Raw genomic sequence first — 11,290 nt, 5'->3', positions numbered from 1 at the left:
CCCAACTCCTCCCAACCCTCCACCCCCCCTTCTGCGGCACTGTTCAAACAGAGGACAAAGACGCCCAGAGTGATTTTCCTTTTCCGATCCCATACATGGCTGCTGGCACTTTCCTCTTCTGTATCTCCAGCTCGCAGCAAGAAGAGTGACAGAGTGAGTCATGGTGGTTTTAACGAGTGAATCTTTTGATTAATTTTAATGGCACTTCCGAACAAAATCCTCTTCCGCTAGGAGAAGATGTGCCTGTCTATTATTACATGTTATCATGTTTCACTTTCACACGAGTTGAGATTATGTTTGATACTGTAAAGGATTACAAAGGTAGCTGGAGCTGCACATTTTGCAACTTTTTCTGTATGAGTCACATCTCCTGGATAACCATGTTTTGACATAAATGGTAATGATAGAGTCAAAAGGCTACCTGCATTTTTCAAAGTTGGTGGGCACTTGTTTGAGTGTGAGTGTTAATGTGTGAATTTTTTTTTTCTTGACTGTGAAACCTGCAGTCAACGGTAAATTCATGGACATATGGCAGATTTATGTATATGTGCCTTAGCTTGATGAAAACACACAATCTTATGGAAATGAAGGACACACACATGCACAAACACGTAGGATCTTTTATACATCACTAGCGCCCGCTGCCGCATCCTGGGACACCAGTTCAGACAAGAGCAAGAGCCAATTAAAGTTGTTTAATCTAGAAAAATTAATGCATCTCTCCGTATGTATGTGTGCGTATTTGGATGGAGAGAAAAATGGCAGCTTGCGTGTTGCCGTCACACTTTCAGGTCATGCCAGTTGGCTTCCCCAATGTGTGACAGCGGTGAGATCCAGACAGAGCAGGAACAAGAAAGCAAAAGAGCAGAAGGGGAGAACATGGCAGCCGAGGACTACCACTTCTACATCAAACGAATGTTGTCACAACAGAGCAACAGAGCCGCCCCTGTTAACTGTGACACCATTCAGCTGCTCGTCACACTGAGCAAGGCAAGGCGGAAACCTACTGTAAGTCAAGCAAGTACGCTGTTTATTAAATAAGAGAGCGGGAGAGAAGGGAGAGAGCGGTGATGCAGCGGCGGCAGCAAAGCGAGCATACTGTAGTGGTGTCAAATCTTCATAAGTAGCATGGAAAGGCAGTATTTTCTCATCCCTCCATGAAATTGAATGTTGGGGAGGGAAATGAAGCGAGCCTTCCAATAACAGTAAAGGCAATCATTGAGGCTTGCACTTGAGAAATGTGATACTGGGAGGTTGGCACTGGTGTTTGAGTAGCGCTGAAAGAAACAACAAAAGTGATTATTTAGTGGTATTATTTTATGGTTGATACAGCACATTTTTGTAATGCGCAGCTGAATGAAAGGGAAGGCTGAGGTAAGCTAAAAAGGTAAAGGCAGATGGAATCATTCTGTAACACACAAGCGAATGATTTTTTTTTTTTTCCAAAGGCATTGCCTTGTCCGTGAAAAAATTACCACCTTTTACAAAGAGAACACCTCTCTTTCGTTAATGAAATAATTCATTCTTTTATATAAATATCCAAGTTGGCAAAAGAAGCACAGTTAAAGTTTCTGTATGATCTTAAAAGCCTGTAATCAAATCATTAAGTGCTATAAATGTTGCAGTCTCTGCTTAAACAGATTTTTATCCATATGTTGGCATTTTCACTAAGAGGATCAGATGGATCGGCAGAAGTTCTGTAGTCATACTAAAATTTAAAGAAACAGCTAAGTGATCAGCAGCCAGACTCTCGGCTGCAAGGACTGTTGTCTGTGACAGAAGGAAAACCGGAGGGAAAAAAGGAGTGGGAGTGTCAGGACAACACACCAAAAAGAAAGGCTGTCTCGTAGCGGACGCTGGCGTATGGGCCTGTCAGTCGTCATCGCGTGCCACTCTCCCTGCTCGACACAGTGAAACTGAGGCAATGTACCCCATGAAATATTCACCAAAGTTGTCTTTGCTTAAAAAGGATTGGGGAGAGGTGGGAGGAAAAAAAATGCTGCGATAGACAGACGGAGAGTCCCCCAAATGCTCTTGATGTCAGGTTTGCTTAGGCTTCTTTACATGTGGGGTAAGGGGTGGGAGGGTTGGGGCGACAGGGAGACCAGCAGGGGGTCCATTAAATGTTCACACAAATGTACCCCTAACAGCGTGTCAGTCTCCACAGCAAAAACTCCCAATGCCCAGAAATACTCCACTAATTCTGTTGCACTCTCTAAATACCCACAGCATGCTTTTGCTACGACTGACACTTTAGTTCTTGCATTTCCAAGAAATTTTAAGTGTAAAGACAATGTCTTCATTTTCATTGTTGACACTTGATGTGAGTGTAGCCATAACACTTATTGCCATTTTAACCACTGATATCTATTTGCAAGTAACTTTTTTTGTGCTGATAGGAAAGTGGAAACAATTATGCATCTGTTCTTTCATAATTCAAAACCCACAAATTCAAAGAAATGAAAAGAAAAATTAAAGTGGAAGAAATTTGACATATGGCGTTGGGGTGGGCAACACAAATCCCTATCTCTTCAAACGTTATTTACTTTAACAGAGGCCAGCAGTGATCTGGCAGGCCTTTGACAAGGCAAGGGAGGGCAGGTTAATGTCACATTAAAATTAGCTCCTAATTAGGCTTATGAGAGATGCGGTGACTCATTAGCAATGTTTGCTTCCAAGACAGACAGCACTGTATGGCCATTGTATTTGTGACGGCTTCCGTTGCTGGGATATGTGTTATATAAGGGACATAAGCAGGGTGTGGAGTGTAGAATGCAAATACGCCATTAGCTGCCGCAGCTACTGTGCAAGGCTTCAACGTAACACAATTAGACCCAGTCCTTTTGTATCTGTGTGAAAAGGTCAAATCTGTCACCAGTTTCAATGTAACACTTTCTATAATACATTCTTCTCCTAATCAGGAGCTTTGATTTAGGCATCTCAAGAAAATTAAAGAACTGTGTTACATTTAAATGAATTGCCCGTATGGAGGGACCATAATGGATGTGACAGAGATGCTTGATGACGCAGTGAAGAGCAAGAAACCGAGAACTATGGAAACTCAAATGAGTGTCTTGTGACTCCTGAAGAAGTGCCATACACAAGTAGACAGTTACAGTAATGGAAGCAAATCTTAAGATCCTTTGATAACAAGTATAAGGCCAGACTGTGTCAAAGTAGCTAAGGTTTGTCCAAAAATTTACTAGATTTGTTGCTAGGCGCTTTTATGAAAAAATAATGAGAAGTAAAAAATATCTAGCAAAAAAGGCACTAAGTTGTCAACACTGCTTGTTTGCGCTACATACTTTTATTATCAGCTGCCCGACCAGTGGCGTAACCTTATCACTCAATCACGTGGCATTTGGCTGACCAATGGTGTAACTTGATCAGTCAGTCAGTCAGTCAGTGACATTTACGTTTATAGGGCTGCGGTCGCTTACTGACACTTTTCACAAGCTGTTTTGTAGTCATTTTGAATAATGATGAATAAATCAACTCTATCACACTATCCAGAAGCTGGAATAAAAACTTATCAGACCAATGCAATAAAATAAAATTAAATCTTTCACAAATCTTGGGACATGTCTACGGCTGAGAATCAAATGCAATTGCAAACTACCCTTAGCATAGAGTGTCAAAAAGCATCAAGTAGTAGTTTTCTAACTTTAGACTACATTTTCTTTACATTGAAGGCCCTTCTTTGATATTGATTCACTTTATTTTGTTAAATTAAAAAAAAGGTTAAAATATTTTCATAGTTCCAAGATAAGGTATAATAAAAAAGACCTATTGTTTTGCTTTGGTTTTCTTAGACTTCCATGGCTATGTCAGAAAAAATGTTTATAAGCAACAACCTGTATAAGAACAGGTTTTACTCCTTCAATAACACTAATATTGGAAATAAGAGAATTTTTTTAATACTAGTGGGCATCACAAATCAGACTGGTGCTTCTACTGCTAACAATAATAGTGCAAATAAAATCATTCTATTTTAAATCTATGTATTTCAATGGTGTTTTCATGAAAAGATGGGGAACAGGAGTTTGCCTTATAAAATTCACATTCTATGATGGAGCAACACCAAGATAAGCCAGGCGGATGGTGAAATCTAATCTGAACTCCAATGTTTTTTGTCTATGGAAATGACTAGCTTCTTATCGGCAGCGCGGGTTATTTGAGCAGATTCTCGCTGTGGCTTAGCGAAGGGACTCAATCACTGCTGCCCAGCGATAGTCCTCACTTTCGTCCTCTCCCTCTCTCATCTTTTTATCTGGAGGAGCGGAAATGAAAGGATGGTATCTCCCACTCTCCACGTCCTCGGTTCAGGAGATGGAGAGAGGCACAGACGTTTTCTTTTAGGCCTTAGCTGTCAAATGAAAACATGTGGTTTATAAACCTGTGCTCAGAAAGAAATATGCCGGCAGTTTAGGCACTCTAAATTCGCACTCAAGAAAGGTATTCTGCGATAATTTGTATTGTGGCTGTCATGGTAGGATATATCCATGAGCTAAATCTAATCACACTCTGGTAACTAGAGAAACACCGCTGCATCAAATCAACAGAAGCTACATTTTCAACTTCGGAGTAATCAAGCTTTTGCTCATTTCGGTTAAAGAGTTACATTTTTCTTTCATTTTGTGCTTATCGTCTAGGTTTTTCTTGTCCCTACATTGTTCCTGGAGGATATTGCACACAGTCAGTGGAGATACCAAGGTATGAGAGAATTGGTATCTACTATGGGTGGATGAAGGAAGCAATCAATGATAAATGTAAGGGCTTGGTCACGCATCATTTATGTAGTCAATTCATTTGACTATGATCTAATAGAAACACCACAATAATTGGATTCACCCACAGAGGCAGAGGCAGAGGCAAAGTAAATTTGTACGGTTCTGCTACTTTGGCGTGCAAATTCACACCGTTTACCAACTGCAAGCTGTCTTTACAGTCCAAACTGAAGGAAACTATTGTGGTAGCCATGACAAACTAGAACTATACGACTCACCCTTTTCTGATCTGCACAGACAGGATCATTGCGGACAACTGTAGGTTACAGAGAAGCCAATACATACACCTCAGAAACCTCATCTGGCACCATGTTCCACAACCTTACTTAAATGTGTTAGCATGCTAACATTTACCAAGTAGCACCCAGTACAGCTAAGGTTAATGGAAATGTCATTAGTTTTGCAAGTAAACCAAAGTATTAGTATGATGGCAATGGATAAGGAGACATTTCACTCAGAACCACAAACATCAACCTCAAGTTGGTGCAAGACAAAATGCCTCAGGATCGCCTGATTAATTAGACTTCATTATCTGAGGACCATGGATACCAAATTTCATGGAAATTTATCCAAAGGTTGTGGAGATATTTCAGACTGGACCAAAGTGGTTGACCGATACCTACCAACCTACTAGCATGGATAAATTATAAAAGAAACGGCAACAAATGTCACCTGTGCACAGTCCTGGAGAAGCATGTTCCATCATTTATAAGATCCACAAATTGCCTCTACTGTATGTCACCAAGGTTCCAGGACCGAGAGGATCATTTCACATAGACGAGTCAATGAATTTTGCTATGCCAATTTCTGGCATAACTGGGGCATAATCCAAGGAATAATGGAATGAAGGAGTGAAGGAAGAATATAGTTAGCTAGAAAAAAATGGGAAAAAGCAAAAAGAGAGAGAAGTGCCTGGAAGAAATGAAGAATGATGGAGCTCACCTTGACACCGTCTCCTTTGGTCAGGGTGTCCCAGAGTGTGTGTTGAAACTTGGTGAGATCAATCTGATGGCCTCCTCCCAACAAAGCCTGGGGATAAGAAGTAAGACTCATCTTCAAATACTTTTCAGTTAAAGTAAAAAAAAACATTGTAAAGGAGCAGCTGAAAACAATGACTTTCATTGTCAAATGGTACATGAACACATTCAATGTGCTAACGCAGTAGAAAGCCTCTTTAGAGGCACTCAACAAATAATGCTTCTTCTGTTGTAAATTCTTAATACAACCTATAACATGACCTGCATCACAAGAGTACAAATCTCAAAAAAAGGTATACATTCTGAGACATATCACAGAATGCACACAAGCCCACAATGTCACATCTATTGCAGAGGGCCTGCTGACCCGGGCTTATAAAACGTGCATTACATAACTGATAATAAACCGCACATCACCCATCTCCCATTCAGCTCACCTCCCAATAATCGCTGCTGCCATATCTGCTTATCTATTCAAGTCACTCTCTCATTAAATCAGCTTTTACAGCCAAACGGAAGAAGTTTACTGCTTATAGAAGTCAAATACCATTCATCACGGAGAAGGCTGTAGTTATACAGATATACTGCATGTTTTAATTCACTGGGGAACAAACACATCATTCCTCCTATCTGAATAAACATAGGCTCTTGCAGAAAAAAAGGAGGGTGGGGGGACTGACAACCGCATTAATCTGCTGCCTTTTGCCAGCTGAAATTGAAGTCAGTGAGGCGTTGCGTACCAGTGGATGCCCATCAGTCACAAGACCTTGTGCAAGGCCTGAAAAAGCTGAATGTGATGCTGCTGCACATTGGGAGGTAAAGGATGAGGACGGACGGGTGGAAGGTGGTGCAGCTTTCAGTGTTTATTCATCTGAAACAGTGTCCCCTGGAAGCCATTTTGGCAGCGATGTATCACAGCAGGCGCTGACCTTTAGATACTATGCACAATTAAGCTAAGCTAATAAACACAACTGTGGACCTGGACATTTGGACTGGAAGGCAGGTGCTGTGAATCACCTTGAACGTGAGCGAGTTCTTTTGTGCTTAGGTAGTCTTTTCAAAGCCAAATTGAAATGTGTTTGTTTGAAACGAATACAAAATGCGCCCTGTGCAACGAGAGGAAATTAGCTGAATGGGAGTTTTGTTTGAGGCGGAAGTTCAGTTTTTGTAATCCAACATTCAGGTTTCACTTTCTTCACTGGTGAAATGCTCTTTGCACAATATCTTAAACTTGACCTTTGTTTAAGGAGTCATCAAAGGTCAGATAGTTAGTGTGGTAGAGCTGAAACAATTGATGAATCCATTAGTTGATCAACAGAAAATTAAACTGCGTCAATTCTAATGATCAATTAATCTGAAATATTTATATTTAAAATATCAAACATTTACTGGATCCTGTTTCTCACATGTGGAGATCTAATGTTTTTATCTGTTTTAGATTTTAAATTCAAGACATGTTTTGGATTCCTGGTTGCTCAAAATAAGATATTTAATATCCGTTTTAAAACCCTGGAAATTAATCATCTTTTCTTGCTTTGCCAACAGCTTACATATGGGAAGAAAACTACGGAAGTAGTCATGCTCATGTGAATTTGACCTTTCTACCATTTTCATCATATGACTGACAGAGCATAACCTGATAGGACAGAGGTCTGATCAGATGCAAGTTTGAATTTTTCTACCAGTTCAATGCTACAACTATTTTACTACTACTATATACTACTGGATCTGAAAATGTCCAACTGAATTTGAGAAACTGGAAGAACTTAATCAACTTAAAGTCCCATTATTCACTTGTTCTGGAGTTTCTGATTGTATCCCATGGAAACAACTCAAAAAGCATTTTTGTACCTCTGGTTCCCTTTTCTTGAAATTAATGGGTTTTCTAGATTGGGTTTTTGATTAGCTGCCTAAAATAAGACACAAGCTCAAGACATTTTACATTTTATTCTATGAAATAAAATATATCAATATATCCTACTAATGATTTTTTTTAAGGTTTTAAATTATTTAAAAAGGCTATGTGGCTAAATGAGACGATAGAGGTTGGTGGGGATATTAGACGTCATCATGCCGAACCCAAAAAGCAATCTCTCCAATCTGCCTTTACAGCCTTGTGTTTATGCATGCAATCCTGCAAACTATTACTAATATATATATTTTAAAACTTTAAAACTACAATTTGGAAGTTAAGTGTAATAATAAAGTATTATTTAGTTATTTATTTATTAATAATAAAGTATCCATCTATCTATCTATCTATCTATCTATCTACAAAAATACATTATCCCCACAGCACTCTGTTGCGGTTTTATGGTGGCTGCCAAGCTATCGAGTCACTCACCACTGCCACCCACTGCATTGGAGTGTGTTCACACCATGCTGTGGTGACACATGATAGTATCGCTGAAGCCACCACACCTCTAAAGTGGACGTACCCGACAGTTTTATAAAAAGTACCATTTTGTGGACAAAATGATAGTCACGGTGGATCGTATTATTTATATTGCTTGGAAATCTAGTTTCCATTTTTTATGAGGGATAAATACTCTTTGCACATTTATGTTACATAGTTTGACATTAAGAAAATAGAAGTGATTAAATTTAACTCTCAGATATTCCGTTGCTTATGAGATTCAAACCCTTAGGGCCTGTCTTTGCTTCCACAGAGGCCCGTTTATAGAAATCAAGTATGTATAATTTTTTCTTACTCTATGTAGCAGAACAGTTAGTCCATACACTGTGTCTGAACTGCAGTTTCTGAGAGACTCAACTCCTGTTATGTAAAAATTCACCAACAGTCCTGACAAATAGGCTCCACACTTGATTTAGTCAAACTAACACAAGGGCTGATAAAACAGTATGCAAAGATATTGCCTTACAGAGAAAAGAGACGAAAGATCAAATAACATGGTTACATACTGTGCTATGTTATTTGATAGATCGAGCGAGTCCCAGAAGCACAGTTCTACAAATACCACTTATATCCACCTGGCAAGAGAATATTGGGTTTCTAGTCAGAGTTATGAAATGTATCACCTTGCAAATATGTGGAAACAGCACAAACAAAAAGATGAGACATCTATTACCATGAACCCACACAACTGAAAATATTACCACTCCTACACAGTATTAAAGCACATACAGCATGTGTGTGCGTACTGAATGTACACATACGTGAGCAAAGAGTCACATATGTAATAAAGCTGTCCGCTACTTATGTCAGTTTTCCTCATTTAAAGCATCTCTGTCATTCAATTTGGGCTTTTATCCTTCGCTCAGTCAAGTACCCGCCGACAAATACAGCAGCACAGCATGTTGTTCAGAGACAAAAGTACTCGCTGGTGATCCTCTATCAGGCCCTTTGACAGACGACGTCGGGAACATCGACCAAAATAATAGAAGTCAGAGGGAGATTTCCCAAGATGGCAAGAACACTGGTCATCTTTGCCGATACTGAATGGTACATACAATCCCCCCGAGTCCAGCGGTCTAATTTGAAGCACAGATGGTTTTCACTGGAACTTTCCCTGGTAATTTCAGATACGACCATCCTGGAACAAGAGAGACTCAAATCTCAAGTTTAATTTGGTGATCGGATATTATTCAGGCAAACCTGGAGTGATTGCCTCACACTGCTCTGTGGAATTACCGTATTCTTCTACCAGGACAGTAATTGTATCACCTTTTGAGAAATAACATTAGTCAAATGAAAGACAAGGGTAAAATGTGCTACAACTGCAAATATAATATTTAAACAAGAGAGATACTTCTTTATTTTCCCTCCATGTTCATGAAAGGAGAGGGGGGATCAGGGGAAAATGATACAAGATAACCAAGGGAAGAGATGGCAGGTTATGTGCTGACAACTTATTAAAATGTAGCTGGGGCAAGGGAGCTTTTTACAAACTAAATGCATGTTTACAGTAATTGTGACTTAAGCATCAATTGATACATCCCTGAAGCTGATAAACCACATAATAATCTTACAATGTACCAGGCTGATTAGACAACCTGAAGCAAAGTAATTAAGTAAAGCAGAATCAAACTTAATACTCTAAAGCTTTTTGCCTAACTTCACATGCATCTGCTGAGGCATAATCTTGAAGGGAAATACTCAGGCAGCTGAGTTCTCAGCTCTTCCCTGTTTTTCTTTGTTTATTCAAACTGCCGCTAGTATCTTTATAATATGTCCAGTATGTCATTGGAAGTCAGACTACGATTCAGTGGTATTAGATTCAGATTCATGCCCTTCCAACAGATTTAGCCTAGGCCATGCCAATCATTGCATAATCAATGCAGTGAATGGATTTGTTTACATTTTAAATATTTTAAAACATCTTAGTATTTCTTTCGAGGTACCTTTCTTTGTCTTTGGCAAAAAAAACAAGATTAGTATGTTTCATAATTCAAAATGGTCCCCATGGCTTGAAGCATTTATTTACCTCAAACAACTTCTTCATCAGCTCTGCGTTTGTTTACAAAGCCCATCTATGAGCAGAAATACACCGGGCATATTTCCAGCAAAGCTCAATTACAGCCTTTAATGGTGTAAAAATCAGCTGGTGTTGTTGTAAGATTCTTTAACCATGCTAAAGAACAGTGCCTCTTTTCTTAAGATAAAAGCGAGAAGACAGGCAGATGGATCGATATATAGCAACGCATCAGTCTATATTTTGCTCAGTATCCGGGCCCAGGGAACATTTCATAAAGGCCATAGGGTCGGCTTATCACGGAGCTAAATGCCAATGTAATTATTAGTGTCTGAAGATAGTGGAAAGGGAAGCACATCCTGCGGCAGTACACCATATTTAATTAATAAATGTCACTCTGTAGAAGGAGTGAGGGGAGTGCGTGAGAAAAGAGAAAGAAGCAGCAGGGAGGGAGGGAGGGAGAGTGACAACAATACTGATCCTGACTTAATTGCATAAACACACAACCACACCCGGTACATATAGAAATGAACCCTATAACAAACACAGCAGACACAGATTATACAAGCGTGAGAACATGAGTACAATCAAGTCCTTAGTTTAACCGCTTTGTTATAAAAAATGCAACAACAGGGACACAGGGACGATTCTGTCTTGCACGACATTACATTTTAGTTCCAAGGAAATAGTGTGATGTTCTTACAGCACAGGATAAACTAAGGGGGTGGCAGCTGGGTCCTCAGTTGGGAATCACCTAATAGTTGCAACATTTGAGAGGAAACGTAATATTTTTTAATTGATATACCAGTAAAATATTCGGTGAGGTTCCCTAAAATATCTGCTCGTAGCAACTAAACAACGACAAAACCCCTTTATTGTTACCTTTAGGCTACTCACAGTACTTGGTTACAGTTGGGGAAAGATTGGAACAACAATTTGCGAAGGGTTTTATGGGTCCTCTGTATTAACATTTAACCAACACCACAATTTTTGCCTAACCTTAACCAGCGTACTTTTGTTTCATACACCCAACCACAGAGAGAATTCAGGGTTAGCACCCCTGTCTCTGGTGTCAAAGTCCCTCTACCCCCCC

The 11,290-nt window shown here is 39.6% G+C and overlaps 1 protein-coding gene across 1 annotated transcript in view; it reads right to left on the bottom strand.

The window, feature by feature from the left end:
• LOC111673455 (glucosidase 2 subunit beta-like) overlaps positions 1-11,290 on the bottom strand; it is a 119,648-nt gene that overhangs the window by 76,546 nt on the left and 31,812 nt on the right. Inside the window, exon 9 of the mRNA XM_023431211.2 lies at positions 5,730-5,816. Within this exon, the coding sequence (XP_023286979.1) occupies positions 5,730-5,816 (87 nt within the window). The remainder of the gene's footprint in view (positions 1-5,729; positions 5,817-11,290) is intronic.

This window comes from Seriola lalandi, unplaced genomic scaffold (assembly GCF_002814215.2).
Source record: "Seriola lalandi dorsalis isolate HSWRI2012SDOR001 ecotype SW California unplaced genomic scaffold, Sedor1 jcf7180002054919, whole genome shotgun sequence".
Lineage (NCBI taxonomy): Eukaryota > Metazoa > Chordata > Actinopteri > Carangiformes > Carangidae > Seriola > Seriola lalandi.
This window is presented reverse-complemented; position numbering and strand designations above follow the sequence as displayed.